Source organism: Caloenas nicobarica, chromosome 6 (genome assembly GCF_036013445.1).
Source record: "Caloenas nicobarica isolate bCalNic1 chromosome 6, bCalNic1.hap1, whole genome shotgun sequence".
Lineage (NCBI taxonomy): Eukaryota > Metazoa > Chordata > Aves > Columbiformes > Columbidae > Caloenas > Caloenas nicobarica.
The window spans coordinates 20278904-20297124 of NC_088250.1; the positions used below are offsets into that span (position 1 = coordinate 20278904).

General features: G+C 42.6%; 1 protein-coding gene across 3 annotated transcripts in view; it reads right to left on the minus strand.

The window, feature by feature from the left end:
* ITGA6 (integrin subunit alpha 6) overlaps positions 1-12903 on the minus strand; it is a 51355-nt gene extending 38452 nt beyond the window's left edge. For 2 of the 3 annotated variants that reach the window (XM_065637284.1, XM_065637282.1), the window contains exon 1: positions 7385-7629. In XM_065637284.1, coding sequence (XP_065493356.1) covers positions 7385-7545 — 161 coding nt within the window. In that variant the 5' untranslated portion in view covers positions 7546-7629. Of the gene's footprint in view, positions 1-7384; positions 7630-12884 lie in introns of those variants that run through there. The other variant, XM_065637283.1, reaches the window with a different exon arrangement.
* Positions 12904-18221: the final 5318 nt, after the last annotated feature.

Sequence of the window (18221 nt, forward strand, 5' to 3'; positions counted from 1 at the left end):
TCACAGATAATATAACAATACAGTACTCCCTTTAATTTCCCTGTTGCATAAGGACTCCTGGCACGTCTGTCCCAGATCTGCTGCTTTGGAACAGAGCAGCACACAGAAACCAGACCTCATGTTGTACACACTGTATACTTCAGATACTTCAGTGGTTTGCTCTACACCCCTGCAACTTGATCAATACTCTGTCTCCCTCACTTTCTGGCCTTCTGCAGCTGACGGGGTCACATTTTAAGTCTAAAGAGCACCATAAATTTTCTTGTGCCAGTCAGACCGTAGGATGGGGACAGCAATGACCTTCAAGCAGCTGTCTGCCAGCTGCAGGTTTCAGGATTCCGGTGCCACAGCCAGGCTCAATGCTTCACTCCACTCCAGCCTGCGCGGCTGGGAAGCGGGGCAGAGCACACATGCAGCATGCTGGCCCCAGTCAGCACCCCCCCGCCTCTCGCTGCATGAAGGGAACTCCAGAGAAAAAATGCTTCTCCAGCTCACTCCCACCTCAGGTTTTAGATGGTAAGTAGTTATGTTCTTCAAACACGTTTTAGCCCATCCAACTTGCAACTACAGTTCTCAAACCGAACTGTACATCAGACTAAGAGGCTACAGAATGATTTCTCCTCCACAATATTTAGAGCAAACACTGTTAAGGACTACAATTCCTTTTCACAGTGGAATACCTCATGGACAGTTTCACTGAAGGTTTGATGTCAGACACACACACGGATACATCTACTTTGCCCATTTCTGTGTGTCTACATCAGCTTAGTTTGAAAAGCAAGAGAATAGCTGCTGATCTTTCCAACTGTGAGCCCTCCCGCAAACACTTCTCTGCCCAGCCTTTGGGCATCATTAAGCAGAGCTGTCAGGACCCACAGCCCCTGCCCTCAAGAACACAACAATTTGTCAAGGAGAATGCTTTTCTTTTGTCCTTAACTCATATTTTGTGCAGCTCATTAGTTTTCATTCACTTTACTAAAGAGAAAAGCCTTTCTCCTCCTTCCTGAGACCAAGGTCTGTGCTTGCCTGCATTGTGTTATTTTGTTCCAGTTACACTGTTTTAACCTTGCTAGTGTTAAGAGGATGCTAGATTAAGTTTTTTATTTGTTTCTGACACACATCTAATACTTTGGCCACAAAAGAGTTCACTGGGCTAGCATATGCTGTGTTCATCAGGGTCGATTTACATCCTAGTATTACTTAATAAGAACTACCTGGTATAAATTCCATCCTTTTAGAAACGGATGAGTACAACAGACTTGGACCAGAGGAACTTAAAGCAATTTTGGTTAATTGAGCCATCATTTATATTTTAATGCTCTTGGAATGGCTTAGTAGGTCTGTGTTTTACACGGAGTAACAGCTTACAGAACACCCTTCTTTTTCCAAACACACAGCCTGAAGAGACAGGAATTTGTGCCTCCACAAATTTCCATTCACATCTATTGAGACACTTAAAAATAAGAAAGCATAAGCCAAAATGCTTCTAAATCTGTCATCACCTCTACCCTGTAGATGTTATGCTCTAGCAGCCCCACCAAGGACGTGGTACCTCTTACATTAGAAGCTGATTCATCGATCAGGCTCAGCACAGGTAAAAAAAAAAAACTATGAAACCAAGGAGCTGTATCAGGTATAAGCATCTTCCAGTAAGAGCATAACAATTTTATGAGCTGTAATTGAAGCTGATAGCCTAGGCTGTTTCTCAAAGCTGGAGTCTTTACATAAGGCTATTTATCACCACTGCTGACAAAAGGCATACACTACAGTCCTTACTCATGGAAGGGACCCACTAACACAGCAATTAATTTAGTTAATTCTTAATAACACCAGCATAAATAACACATCTACCACAGGGTTATTTAAGATTCTTATGCACTTATAGGTGACTATAGCGGGGGGGGGGGGGGGGCGGGAAATCTGAAAAGTATACGACCTCTTGAAAAACAAGTTTCTCAAGGGGACAGAGGACTGGCATAAGAGGTTTGCCACTTCCCATGTGGGAAGGTCAGCTTTACACTATGAACATGCCACACCAGTTAACACTGCAGCGGCAAAGGCCCATACTGTAGCATATTCCCTGCTCATTGCAGGGGGGTTGGACTAGAAGACCTTTAAAGGTCCCTTCCAGACCAAAATATTCCATGATTCTCTCTCTTTCCTGACGCAGCCTTTTTAGAGTCACCTGGACTAAACTGTCCTGGTAGAAGCGCATTTTTGCTGTATGACAGGACTTCACTAGTTTCATGCAGGGTCTGCTCTTTTTCTACACTGATGGAAGTGATTACACCAGTGCAACTGCTAGTTGCTCAGTATACAGCTCAATGCTTCATTTCATACTTCTTCCCTTAACAGAGTTCTGCAGGACTGAATGCACAATTATTTCCTGTTCCTTTGAGGAAAACAACAACAACCACCAAACAAATGATGCTGGCCTATTCTTTTCCACCTGCAAGAATGGGAGTCAGATAGTGACAATTATATGACAGTTTCCAATCTCTTGTATACCTGACCTGTAAACCACAGATAACCCACAGCACACCCCACACTTGGCACTAAGAAAAAGCTCGCCTTCTGTAGTTTGACTCCACCTATAGCAATTCTACATTCTTCCCTCTTATGCAATGTAAATTTATCTTCTCACTTCTTTTTCCCATAATATTAGTATGATTGATCTCCTTTCTACAAATCTTTCCCCTACTACTACAGCGAAACTCTTAAACTACCACCACTCCCTCCTCCTTCCCAACTTTATTTGACCCTGAAATTTGCCACAGGACATGTACCTCAAACACAGACAAACTCCTCTACTATCACGAATCAAGAAAGTAACCAAGCATGTTAAGCATATTATCCAAGAGCTTGCATAGACAAAACCAGAGACACACTCAGGGGAAAAAAAAAAAAAAAATCACTTAGTGCAATGAGGCAGTAGGGACACAGTCTTAAAAAAAAAAAAAAAAAAAAAAAGGAAAATTAATAACACCTTTTTTTCCTTTTTCTTTAATTGACAGAAGAACTAAAGACCAGTCATTGTCAAAGTGTTTAAATCCTGAAAATGTAAATATGGACTGTTATTAATTCAGTCCACCTGAAGCTTGAATTACACTACACCACTTCTGCAAGCAGAAATTATCATTTTCCACTGCAGACCAGCACAATCCAGCTCTTTTGTTACTGCAAAGTGTCTACGAGCACAAGCCCTTGGTCAACACAGAAGTACTGGCTAAACGCCACAGAGGATGCACTGCAGCAGTACAGCAATGTCAGCAGCCCTCCTGACCAAAGGCAACTTTGTTATATATTGATATAGTAGCTCACAGCAGAGATGTGCAGCATCAGCAAAACCTGGCACAAGTGAAATACACTGCAGTTTTTAGTACTTTATGGCTGCTAATGGTCAGCGCCGTCTTGACATAAAGTGCCTATCCACAGCTTTGAACCACACAGCTTTTCAGCTGATGAGAGGATCTTGAACGTTGATTACTACAATCTCATCCTTATTCGCCTTAAACAATTAGAAGCTTACATGAATTCAGCTCCATACTTCTACTGAAAATAATATCGGAATTATTCGCAAGTAAAGTTAGACACAAATTTAGGTATTCTTGGAGCTTATGTTCTAATTCAAGACATTTGCTTAAATTGTTGTGAATTACAACCAAAAACGACTGGAACAGACCTACTGGACATCTTATATGGAGTATATATACAAACATACCATTTATATATATTCTATATATATGTAAAAGTACACATGTGACTACGCTCACTATACATATAGTAAGTAGCTAGTAATAATATATTTATTAGAATAGTAACATATTTAAAACATATAGTCACTAATATATATAGCAAATGTAGTCCCCATTTACAGATGCTAGATACACTCTCATTCTCCATCCAAGGGCTACTTAAACTAACCACATCACTGCTATAGCTAACGCTGTTGCCAAGTCTCAGGCCCCTCCAAGTCACAAACCTTCTTCCAGTGTGCAGACAAAATGCAGTGCCACTGTGTCACCACTCCCTCGCAAAAACAGACCTCCCTTATTTTTGTCATACTGACAGATTAAAAACCAAACAATCTTATACACGGCAACAAGCCCAGCTCTCTTAGTGCTCCATTAGCCTTTTCTGCTACCTGATTCGCTGTGCTTGACAATGAACCAGAACCGCACACAGAAACCCAGACAGGCTGCCCTTAGTACCTCCAACGTTAATGCTCCCCCATGCACATTCAGATTGCATTCAGCTGTCTTTCACACCCACATGCCATTAGCACTCCAGTTTCAGTCATTGCAAATTAAAAAAGTTTTTCTCCTCTCCAACTGACGAACTTTCCAACTTTTCTCGCCCGAAGATATTCACCAAAAAAACCCAAAATCCTGTTACTACTCCATAGCCTTATACTCAGTACCATTTACCATTTAAGTCAAAGCAGCTCTTGAACAGCTCTATACTGATATTGTTGGGAGTTAAGTCATTCCTCATTAGCAAACATGGCATTAGTAGCTAACACTAGTAAATGAAAAGATTGCCATTCAAAGCTAATATGTAATCCACAGTATCCTGTGACTAAGAAAAAAAGTGATCAAAAGCAAATACCAAGTTGAATTAAAGGCTATTTCAGCTGTACCTTTATTTGTCACACTTCCTAGACATTCTCCACCCTCATCTTTACAGAGGATTTTTATAATGCTTAACACTGAATTATCTAGTGTGAGGAAGAGGGAACCATTTCACTTAAAGACCACTTAAGAGAGGCAAGAGAAAAATTACACGTCATTTAGTTTGTTTTACCAAGCCTTGCTTCAAGCCACAGACTAAAACAGCCCTTGAATAGAATTCATGTATTTCACCTTCTCTCATTTGCTTTTTTTTTTCCCAAGGACTGACTGATCTTGCTCGTGTCTGTTACAAATCATTTTTAATTCTGTAAAACTGGAGGAGCAGGAGAGCACTCAGGCTGACAAGTTTTTTTGGAATGGAAGTCCTTGCCAGATGAGAACCCAAGTGTCACTTTCAATTAAGTTTCAATGATGAAAAGGGGTCTGTGTATTTTTGGCAACTACTTAAGAGTGTTCACGCTCAAACTGCAACTGAGCTTTGAAGTTAGCATCCATTTGAGAAGAAGGGATAAAATAAATACTTCTATCTGACTGAGAGATAGCTGCACATAAACCCACTTTTGCAGTAGAGATAAGACACAGACCAAAATGCAGTTGGGAATGCTGGGGTATTGGACCTCTGAGAACTACTAGAATTCCTGCTGTTACAGATAATGGGCAGCATATAGGCATTAGACATACTTGTTTCTCAGTAGGAGACCTCAGTATGACCTTCATTCCCATAACTTTCCACCTTCACTGGGCATCCGGACAGCAGACGCCGTTTGTTCCACCTCTAAAGAGTCAAGCTATTTAGAAACTGCAGATGGTTTTCCATGGAACAGGCCACACAAATGGTTCTGTATTAGTTCAACATCATTCATTTTTACCTAATACAAATATGCAGCCTAACATGGGAGGCTTCACTCCAAGTTTCCCCACCAAAACTCCCATCTGTTTCATGAGACAACTTAAAGCGAGCAAAACACACCTCTGTCCCTATGAAAAATAGTTACAATTTGGCATGTTTAACGTCTTGTTCTCTACAGACACACACCACTGTTCTTATAGACATTTAAAGGGTGCTCAAAGAGGCTACAACATGCCTGTGTGATGTAAAAGGTTCCATTCCAAGAGCACTATACCCAGCAGCTACGCAGGATAGAACTCACATTCTTTATGCTGAAACTCATTACTAGATTTTTTAAATGGCCAAAATGTCTCATACTCAGAAGTACACATCACCATAAAATGCAGTTTCTCTAGTCTGGTTTTGTCTCTATTAGCGACCCTTGCTTTTCATGAAAGCCTGGATTCAGAAAGCGATGTCAAGGCAGAGAGCATCTGGCTCTGCTCTGTCCCCAGACTTGGATTGCCTGAGGAAGCACTTACTATACATACAATACAGAACTTTCATGCTAATAATCTCTGAAGCATTTCAGCCAAATATTACAGACTAGCTTGAATACTGTGACCGCTCTTGTGTTTCTACTGAGTTCTCAGTAATTCGATTTCTGTCTCTGCATATTCTGACACACTCATTCTACCAGTACTGACAATACAATGGGAAACTAACAAGTGTCAGGAACTGCTTTCTTAGTAAAACTGAGACCAATGCAAGAGTAGTATTGTCAAGACTTACAACATTAAAGCCACTGAAAATGAGCTCATAGATTTGTATTTCATTGTTTAGTATACTATGGATCATTTCATCTACTAGATAGAACGTGGATATTTGTGATTTATACTCCTTCACACACTGTAATTTCTATGAAATCACACGGAACACGAGTGTGAGCAAAACGGGACCACAGGATTTTTAAGTAAGTTTATGAGCTAACTTTACTAAGGATAAAATTTCTTTCCAGTTTCCTTCTCCCATTAACTCTATACAGCTTATAGGCTCATCTTTTCCCTTGAATTAAAACTGAATACTTGGGGAACATATATTTAATAATAATGCCTTATAAAAGACACACTCCATCCAGCACTACTGGATAGGGCAGGGTCAGGCACTGCTCAGATACAGTTAGGAAGACGCAAGGATCCTGAAAACGTACTGAGAAGCCCCACTTTGCTTTCTCAGTTTCGCAAAAGGAGTTCCTAGCTTTCACCCGTAAGCCACCAACATTTATTTATTTCTCCCGTCTTCCTTGCGCCACCTCCCACCTGCACTACCGGGCAGGCTTCGTCTTGAACAGCAGCCCCCGCGTTACCCGAGGCCGGGTGCACACAGGGAGAACGAAGCCCAGAGCCTGGACGGGCACCCGCAGGCGCGGGGCACCGGCGGAGCAGGTCGGCGCCGCCCCGGCCTCCAGCCCCCCGGCTCCCCGCGGGTACCGCCGCGGCACACCGCCGGGGGGTCGCGCAAGAGACCGCTGTGGCGGCGGAGACCCAGCGGGTGCTGTTGATCGCTTCCCCCTCTCCCGCCCCAGCTCCCGCAGGCCACCGGGGAGGGCGGGGCTGCACCTCGCTCCGCGGCACGTCCCCGCCGCCCCGCCCGGGCGCACGCTGCCTCCGGGCGGCCTGCGGCGCCGCAGCGGCCCGCGGCAGGTGCCGCCCCGTCCCGCCGAGGGGTTCCTCCCGCGGCCCCTCCCCCGCGGGGCGCCCCGCCGCCCGGCCCCACTCCCCGCCGCAAGCAGGCGGCCGGCCGGCCAGCGGGCGGGGGCTGGCGGTCCCGGCCCGCCGCCAGGGGACGTTTCCCGGCGGTGGAAAGGAGGAGGGACCCCGCGGGCAGCCCGGGACGGGGCCAGGCGCGGCCCGGGAGCACTTACAGCCGTTTCTCCTGCGGCTGCAGCTGCCGGTGCATGGCCAGGGAGAAGCCGAAGAGGCTGCCCGGCTCCCCACGCCGGCTGATCACGTTGTCCGCGTCCAGGTTGAAGGCGCCGGCCAGCCCCGGCAGGAGGGGCAGGTAGAAGAGAAGCGCGGCCGCCATCTGTTCCTGCCGGCCACGGGAACCTGCCGCCGAGCTGCCGAGCGCCGCCGCTCCCCGCGCTGAGGGCGCCCGTTGTACCCCGCCGGCTCCGCGCATCGTGACGGAGCCCGCCCCGCCCTCCCCGCCCCGCGCTGCCCGGCCCCCAAGCGGCAGCTCCCCGCCGCGGGGGCGACGGGCATCGCTCGGCACAAAATGTCCCGCGGGAAAGGCAGCCAAGGGCCCCGCCCCGCCCGCGGGGAGACGGCCGTGTCCCCAGTCTCGGGTCTTTACGACGGAAAATAAAGCCGTGCGGGGGGCGGGTCACGGCCGCAGGTGAGGGCCGGGCCGCGGGCACCGGCGCTGGGAAGGGCAGAGACCCGCCACGGGGCACGGTGAGAGCTCGTACCGCTCCGGCTGATGCCCAGCGGCAGGTCAAGGTACTGACCATGTGCACGAACACCTTCTGAAATGCTGTAAGGTCGACACAGAGCTACGCCATATGCTTCTCACAGTCGGTCTGTATTCCCCAAACACAACCATGATGAAAACATCGGTGCATATCTGTTTTCCAGACTCTTCAGACAGTACACGAGGACAGAGACTCAAGACTACATACAAGTAGTCTTTAAATCTCATTCCTCCAGTATCTCCTATCTCTGAATGGATCTGAGAATGTCTTACCCCTAGCTGTTAAATGTTTGAAAACAATATGTGGGTTTGGATTCAAAATTATTTTATCTCATGCTTTCACCCGTAACTCCAAAAAGGTATTTGCAAGCACACCTTAACACACTTCATCCACCCGAGCGAGAGAAGTTTTAGACTGTTTGTAACAGTCTTGGTTTAGTGAAAGCAGATATAACATTTTAAAACCTCACAAGCACCAAGCAGTATGACAATATTCTATTTTTCTTTTCAACCAATATCTGGGATACAAAGGGAGAAGCTTCTCACACAAGAGATTCCAGAAAAAGTGAGGAAGGAGCAATATGTTGATACTCCAAATAACTCCTTCTGGAAAAATACTCTGCTCCCATGGAGTTAATCCAGGCTACTTTTTCCACAGTAATTATTCTAGGATAACTCCATGTATAGACAAGTCTTTGGCTCAAGTCCAAAACACTCTTGATCAAAAGAGAGGAAAAAAATGCACCAGAAATGTGCATCTAATGTGGAAACAAAACATTTTGTTAAATTAGGCTCCCAGATACTTATTGTCAGAGTCCTTTCCCTGCTTGCTCTTCATGCCCAACTCATTCAAAGCCTTAATCCAGCGTTCAATCACTTCACGGTCACTGCCACAGCAAAAAACTGTAGTGGCATACACACCGCTCTACAGTTTTGCTAAAGGACTATAAGAGGGAAGTATCCCAGACTAATTACAAGAAAGTAGGCTTACTACAATCCACGTATTTCACAGTCATTAGTAAAGATTTGAAAACAAGTATTTTAAAATAGCTGTACCAAAGTCACTTTAGCAGTTTGCCCTTCAGGACCATTTAAACTTGCATGCTTATAATACTCATACAGAAACTATAGTTACTTTTTAAGTAATGCTTGTACTCAGTAACTTGTGTAAGGAGTCACAGAAATACTTTCATTCAGAGCCATCTGAATGATACTGGCATGTTAGCTTCATCTGGCTTCTCACTCTCCAACCAGCATTGCCTGGGCATGTTGTACCTCGTTGTTGTTATCCAGAGAGGCTGCTGAGGGGAGAGAGTTTTCTCATCTCCAGATGCAGTAACAAGCATTCCAAGACATACTTCTATTAAAACCTGTCTCAAGTGACCACAGCAGGAACAACAAAAATAGACCATATACAGGGTGGAGCAGAACTGCATACAAACAGCTTAGAGTTACCTTGAATGGTCTCTCATTATTTTGTACTATTTTCATTTGCTCTAGATGAGGAGAGAAAAAAAATTTTTTTTAAATGTCAGTTTCCTTCCTTTGCTCTTCCTCCAAAACAAACACACTGTGGGTTATCTATAACTAACACATACTTCAGGAATTCCTCTTTTGTACCATCCCTGTATAAAGGAGGACCAAGATTAGGTATGATTACCAATTAAACGTGAGCACTCTGCTATGCATAATACCAGGCAATTCCAAGAAAGGCAAGGGCCAGATCAAAGCTGTCTTTTTTGTGACAAACACTCTGCTATTGCCGAGTTTTCAGGCTGTCTGCTTATTAACGGTGTCTTGATACTCAGCCAAAGGGCTACAAGGTGTTCTCCTGCTGTGTCTACATATTGAGCAAGCCTTAGTGCCAGCAATGCTTTCCTCCTCCATACAACCACATAGTTAATTACAAAAAAACTTCTGAAAAATACAAGAGGTGGGATGGGTGGCTCTAGGTTTCCTAGAGCTTGGCAAGACATTTTAGGCTTTCCCTAGAAGGAAGGAAAGGCACAATGCTTTACATTTCTGAACTTTTATCATTTATATGAACAAAACATACTATCCAAAGAAATACACAACTTGTGGGTACTCAGCTGTGCAGCTCTAATGCAGTACATCTAATGGTCTTGAAAAGCCAAAACATGTAAACATCCCCTTCTCATTTAATTCTAAAAAAGGGCTCCATTTTATAATTGATGTAATTCCAGACAAAAAATTATACAGGCCAAAAAGGTTTGGTTCACTGTGCAAGTTGTAAAGCTATAGAGTTCTTCCAGTTCAGAAACATAAACTAGTCCTAAGTGTTAGTAGCTTGGATCAAACTTCTGGGTGGTTTCTCCCGAATGCAATACACATACTATTTTTAGAACTGCACGTTCTTCAAATTATTTACATTTATTGAACGGATGCATCTCAACAGCTACAATAAACAGTTGCATTTTTATGCAGCCAGGCTATCAGACTATTTTTGCTAGTATATCCTCTGTGGCTGCTCTTGGTTCTCTCTTAAAAATGATGTTAGGACTAACAAACAGCATCGCAGGAGATAAAGGCGCTTGTGGCAGTTGCACATCCCCCTGAGATCCAGAACCCTCAATGGGGCAGTTGATGGCTCTTTAGCACCTTCTGTGCTCCACTTTCCCTGTCCTCACGTACACAGCTAGGGTGGTACCAAGGTGCCAGTCACCTGGGGCAGGGTGACTTCACCTCCACCTGTCTGGGGGGGCAGGAGGGATGGGACCCTCAGTCAGTTGACAGGGTCCTTAACAATGGAGGTGCCCAGAGTAGGTGGGAAGCTTCTGGACATTGTATTAATGCCCACAGCCAGATCTGACCAGGCTATACAATAAGGTCCCAGCCAAAGGCCCCATTTGAGTGGTCCTCTCGGAGCAGTGGGTCCGTGAACTGGAGCCCTTCCCTTAGACTGGGACGCCATCTAAGGAGACTTCCCGGGACTGAGAGTGCCTCATCTCCTCCTGTGGTGAGTGATTATTTACTGGATATAAACTTGAATGAGTCCTTGACTAACCCAGGCAAGTGTGAGCTCTCGCCTAACCCAGGCAAGTGATTATTTCTTGTGGGTACCCTGGAGTCAGAGGCTTCTAGTTTTGTTTCTTGTGAGTGTATGAGTGCACGTTGTGGATCCTCATTATTCTTATGCGGTCATACCCCAATAATCTCCTCAACTGATATCCAAACCTGTATTCTCTGTTGTCAGAGTGCTAAATAACTGTATAAACCCTGTTTCTAGTTGGTTTATTTGCTACACTTTTCCAGCTAGAATAAAGTCTGGTTTGGAACTTGTTGTCTGCCTAAAATTGACTTTTGGGGTGCCTCTGTGACAGCGGTTACAGTGGTAAGGAAGACTTAACTGCTCAATACCATGGTAGCATGGTTGCTCTGAACAGTCTAGAAACCAAGGCATTAAAATAGTTATATTTAAACACTTGATATTCTGAACTATACAGAATTGATGCTCATCATATCATTTATACCTAAATGAAGCATGTCTCAGTCTCTCCTTACCACCTTTTCAGAAAGATTCCTAAGATACAGCTTTTTTTACTCGTTGCTGTATTTAAATCAGCTTAACTATAGTTCCAGATGAAGATGTTACTATGTTTTTATAACTTCTATTTTTCTCTTTGATGTCTAAAACAACTATGGACATAATTTTGCCATTCTTTACTGGCTTGCAAAGTAAAAATATTTTACTTCTATAGACAAATGGTTTAGAATTTCACAAGATATTCCAGGTCTTTAAGTCAGAGCTTTTAACATTTAGTGTCATGGCTTTAACTTAATGTTTCTATGTAATATGCAAAGTATTACACAGATAAAAATATGAGTTGGAAGAAATATTTCAGTCCAGATTCAGATTTTTGGCTAATACTAGCCAATACTAGTGTTATATAGGAGTTCTTTAAGTCTTTTACGACGAGAGAATATTTTTTCCAAAGTTGTCAGGTACATTCCTTAAGTAGTTTCAGAATGACCAGCCTGGACTGTTTGGAGAGTAAACATCTTTGTAAACATACTTGGAGGCACTTTATGAGTGTAACTAGGCATAAATCAGAGAAATGCTGGTGACAAATGGGAACTTAATGCCCATAGTTTGGATTGCTGTGGAAGGAATTAAGGATGTTCCTTCAAAGCTACTGATAGCTAAGGCATAAAACTGCAGTAATTTTGAACATATGTTTGTATTCTAATTCACTGGCCACATACATCACTATGGAGGATTCCCCTCCCAGTAAGGGCAGCCTAAGCTGCCTTATAGACATCACTGGCTCCTTTGCAGCCCCATTTTGTGGCGCTCTCAGCAAGATATATCTCCCCACATCTCTTACATCACCACAGGTGAAACTTGTAGCATTGACTGGACTTGTCTATACTATGCATGCTTCTTGATGTACAACACTGTCCTGCTCGTGAAGCCTTGTTTGTCTTGTACCATTGTTGACTAGGGCAGAGAGACATAACCCATCATCAGATGCAAACTTTTGGGCAATTTCAGCCAACCTTCCCTCAGTATCTATGTGTACAACTTCCAGACAATTTGAGCCAAAGCAGTCAACTGTTCTAACAGAGGAGATTAAAAAGTAAGCAAGGTAGGTGCTGGCAGGGAGCGGGCAAGAAAGAGAGAAGGTTTACAAGCAAGCTACTCATAGGATCTCTCTCGACACTCTCCCTGGGAACTCAGGAAGCAAGATAAAAGGTGTCCTATGAAGGTTCAACTCCATTAAGAGCCATAAATAATCACTGTTCAGGAAACAAACAAACAAAAAAAAAAAAACACACACACAAAAACCCACCACCACCACCCCACCACCACCACCACCCCCCCCCCACCACCACCACCACCACTTTTGTTCTCCTAGCTCACACAGACTCTGACTAAAGAGCCTTTGGCCATCACCCAAAGCACAACTCCACACAACCTCAATAGCACTTACCTCCAAGAGCTGCACTGGGTGCTGGACACACAGGACCTGGCCCTGGGACAGAGTCTGCAAGGCACAAGACCAGGAATTACAGTCACTTGAGGAATATGGTCTCTAGAACGCTATCTAGCTTATTGTAACAGCACAGCATAGCTGAGACCCCCAACTGCCCTTGCAAACTAGTGGAAGCAGCTGCTTGGTCATTACCACACTTGTTACACCTGCTCCCCCCATCAGGTCCTGGATCGGACCCAGCTGTGAGGGTAACCAGCTTGCTGTTTGGCTTCCACACAGGAGGTAAAGCTCAGTCAGAGTTTGCACAGAAGTTTCCAGTGATTGACGAGACCCATGCAAAGAAAAAACATGCAAACAAAACCCCCCAATTCCTACCACCACCCGCCCCCCCCCAAAAAAAAAAAATCCACAAACCAAAATACAAGCTGGGATAACTCATGACTTTGAGATCCTGATCAGCAATCTGACTTTTCTTTTTTTAATAGGTCTAAGTTTTTTGATAGTCACCATCTATAACAATTTTACAATTTTGGTACTACAGCCACCTCATTCGCGCATGCCAACCAAACTATGTCTGACACTGATTCAACAGCACCTGTGTTCACACTGTGTTTAAACATGGCTTTCAGAACACTGCAGACAAAGCCAGCAGAGGCTGCTATTCTGGACAGGGTCTGAATCTAGCAGCCCCGGAAAGATGCTTCCTCTACTTCCTTTATTTTCCTTCGCTGATAGAAGTAATTTCTATTTTCTTTTTTAAAATAAAAATAAATGTAACAAATGTATTCACTTTTCACTTTAGATTAACATCCTGGTTTCTGAAGAACAAAATGGACAAGCTAGAATTAAGCACCACAGTCATGTTTTTTACTTTGTTTGGATCACGATTTTAAACTATTTCTTTTCTGAACAATATCTAGTTTTAATTAATCTTAGTCTTTTTAATCAATCCATAATGAACAAATCCAACCTTTTGGTATAGTAAGTCTCACTAACATGCTCACTAACAATGATGAAAATGTTAATTACGCAAAGGCTGAAAAAAAAAAATCCTAGCTAGAGTCTGTAAAGGCCCAAATCCACTCAGGATTTGAGGTACTGTTCGCAAGAAATTCAGGTTGCTCTCTCCCTGCTTCACCTGGTTGTGAATAGCAGGTACATGGAAGCAAGTGACACACTGTAGTTCTCATAAGCTCCCAGCTGAAGAAATGAAGCCTTTAGCTTCTGGAGCTTCGTAAGTTATTATACAGAAACAAAGGATTCTTCTATCTTCCTGCCAATCCATATTGCTATTTTACAGGCAAAAACTATCAGATACTTTCACTTTCTCATTTAGTTGAACAAATCAAGAATTTAAGAAACTCAAATTAAGAATATGTGTTATCCAAGGAAGAATTTTTTAAAATACCACTTCTTTATCCAAACACTAACCATTTACATCCACCAAAGGAAAAAGACTGAGGACTGTCTATATATGCAGTATTTTCCAATTAACTGCTTCTGTTTAATTATTAAACAATTACATTAAGCTTAACAGGAAGATTTTTTTTTTTAATTCCAGAATAAGACTTCTCATATGAGTTAATCAGGAACAATTTCATGTTTAAACAAGAACGACAGAAGTATTCATAGAAAAAGAATGAGTTCCTCTGCAATTCCAGCTTTATTCAATGAAAAGATTCATTGCATGATGCTGCCATGACCAGGCAGGCTTAGTGAGCGAACTGCAAATCTAATCAGTTTGGCAAAGGGTTTTACGGAAGCTGCTGTGCTGGCTTCGCTGACTTCAAGTGAATTTTTCTTTTATTCATTTGTTGCAAACAACTAAAATCTGGAGCCAGGAAGGAAAGTGCAAACTTTAATATTGTATTGGAAAGGTTTCAAATGCAGTTTTGAATTTTGTATTCATTATGTATTCAGTTTTCTCACTATTTTCCCCCATCTTTCTATACATCTAAATTTCAAGTGTTCTTCTGGGAAAAGGCAAAATTACTTGTGCCGTGTAGGCAATCAAGATTTAAGGCACTGAGTTTTAAAAAATTATTCCAATAACGTCATAAATTGGTAAGAGATTTGTGGCACAAATGTATTTCCACATTTCTGTACACTGTAACTACTTTAATGTTTATTTTCAGACCATCGCTTGCTTGGTCATTCTCTCCAGATTAATTCTGTCAGGAGAAATTTTCTTCCTGAGAGTTCTAAAAATCAGGGTTTGAACTTTAGTATGGTATTCCCATTTAAACATGCTCAGTCTTTTATGCAGTAAGAGAAACTTTTCTAAAATACACATTATAACAACTACACATATTTTCTTCAAATGCAACCAATAGTCCCTGTGTGGGTGTGCTGGGAGGTCTCTGCCTTGTTTATTTATGTGTGTCTCACACAAGGAGTCTCAAAGAGAACACCCCAAACCTATCCAAGCTCATTCCATACATTTGTGAACATGAACAACTGAGGAAGGTAAAATGATACAATCAGGGATAGGTTCTCTCATTTTTCACTAGGGCTGTACTTTTCCTATCATTTCTTGCATGGCACACATATATTTCTTTCTTTAGAAAGACAAATAGTATGTTTTCTAGCATACAAGCAAGTAAACGTCTGTGAATTTCTGACCACATTGAGTGAAATGCATGCATCGGTTCCTATTGCTCAACTTCTTCTAAAGTCAATCAGCATCTCTAAGGATCAAGGTCCACTTTTGAGCAATCCAGCAGCTTAACTGGCAATTAGATCAAGGCATAATTATTTGTTTCTTGAGTGCAAATAAAGGTACACTGACCCATTTTACTGTGCATCTGTTCTTACCATTAATCAAATAAAATGCAGTTATACTACAGTCACAAGGTGTTTACCACACAGAACATACAGGACTATCTCAAAGCATTTTCATTCTTCCTCTGTGAGGTACAGCAGTATTATAATTGCCATTTCACAGTGGAAAAGATTGATGGTCTACTTAAGGACAGGAGACTGCTCCAGTATCACAGAGGAAAGCTGCAGTATAACCCACAGCTAGATCTGGTTTCTGGATTCTCTCTCCTCCTCTGCCATGTCATAAAAACTCTGTCTATATCTGAAAATTCACAAGTTTGCTTCTGTACAGCTATCAGCTGCTAAGCTGAGATACCAGAACATATGCACATTTGGCTGGCAATCCTCATCTTCTGAGTAACATGTTGTGTTAGTAAAATTCATGCTCCATTTTAGGTAAGCACTGCAATATCCCTCATGATGCTTTCTGTCTCTGGGAACTTTTGCAGTACATTGTGGGTTACAGCTGTACTTATCAGAGAATAAGTGTTTGGTATCAAAAAACTTCTGTTCCACTTCATCACTTCATTTTCACATAATATTTAAAGACTCCAAGAGTTCTCTCTGTTCCCCTCCAACTTTCAACATGCCAGTTTTAAAGCCCTTTACTGTCCTCCTTGGAGCCGATTGACCATTGTTGGGAGAAGAAACCAATTTGTCTGTATTTGTGGAAATGCAACTACCAGATCTGCCAGGTATGCAGCAGCTAGAAAAGAAATATGAGCAGATGAGTGTTCTGCAGACAATAAACAACAATCAACAGATGTTACAAGCACTTGCTGACCAACTGCACATGGCAGGCAATCACAGTGCCGTGGGATCAGGTCATGGTACAAGCCTGTGCCTGTCAGTGACTGCAAGCCCTTTGGATCCTGTGTTCCTGAGGCTGCACGCCAAGTTTATTTCAGCCTCAGGATGCCAAAATGACAGCTGCTTTGAGGGAAGAATCGGGATATCAATCTTATGGGGAAAGTCTGCATCACTCAACCATCTGTTTGGGGTCAGAAGAAGACTCTATTACCCGAGTAGGCAATTTGCAGACATGTATAACCATTAACCATAGCCTGCACGCAAAAGCACAAGTATGGGTAAAGCACAGGAATTAATATTTAACTCAATTAAGAAGGCCTCCCTAGATGTGCAGGTAACAGACTGGCCTTATCTAGAAGCCAAAACATTGTGGTGAAGTAGGAACATAAAATACGCTACTGTAGATAATAAAATTTTAAGCACATCTGAAATAATAGTCCTATAGCATTATGCAGTCTTAATATCAAGTTGCCATATTGCTTAGCAGCAGTTCAAATTTCTTGTACGTGTTTAGTATTGCTGGGTGCATAGCCTTATTCCAGTTTTGTTTTCATTGTAACAGAATATATCTTTGCAATTTACTTCAATTTGAACAGCAGCTTTTTGCTAAAGTTTATGATAGGGAATGCTGCACAGTTTCAGTGTATTCATTCTGTTATTTTGTAATTCTTGCTGCATGTACATAATCATAAAGTGATCTGTTACTTTCAACTACAGTGTCCTGCTCCCTATCTACATTTAGTCTGTTGCTACTTGAGGTACAAAGGGGAAAGAAAGCAGCATGCCACAGTCCACTGGAAGAGTTATTTTAATACACACTTGATTTGTAAAGTACCTGAGTTCTTTCATCTTTTGTGGGTAACATCACACAGTGTATTGAAATAACTTGAGTACCTAAAACCAGTCCAACCACGGCAATATATATATATATCTTTACAGATGCTGTGGTGAGCCTACATTCCAGTACCTCCAGCTAGGTCATGAAGGTATGTTAAGTATCTCCACCCTACCACAGACCTGCCCTCTGCAAATCCCTCAGAAGGTTTTCCTTGCTCTGCTGGCTAAAGGTGCGTTTTCCTAAGGGGCATGGGAGCGCACTGTCAGGCGCAGGTTGCTGCTGTGCCCCAGACAGTGCGGGACTGCGCTCTGCAGAGAAACAGCAGCTCTCGCAAGGCTGCCACAGCTCTTGCCGCATTTCCTTTTTCTTTATCCAACGCTTACTCAACCTTTCTGAACATCTGAGTAATATTTATTCCTGCAGAATGTGTACACTTTGGCCCTGCATAGATCCACACTGTAATGCGCATAACACATCTGTAAATTTTTACTTTAAAGGCACCCTGATTCAGGGAAAAAATTAAAATTAGAAAAATCTTAAGTATCGAGCCTCTTTATTATTCTGGCATCACAAAACATGAGACTTCCGGTTCTCAGGATAAGGAATGTTTTACTCTGGTTAGCATGAGATTAATACCTAGCCAGATTCTTTTCTTTTTTATTATTATTAGTAAGTCAACAGCAGCTTTTAGTATCTTGCAAGACCAGTTTCAACAAAGCTGCAGTATGATTTTTTCTGTGATTAGTAAATCAAGACTAGAACATATGCCCACACACAGCCACCACAATCAATTCACAAGAGAGGGAAGATGTTAGCAATCTCTGTTGCACCATTCTTTATTTTTATTCCAAAGATCAAGATCCACT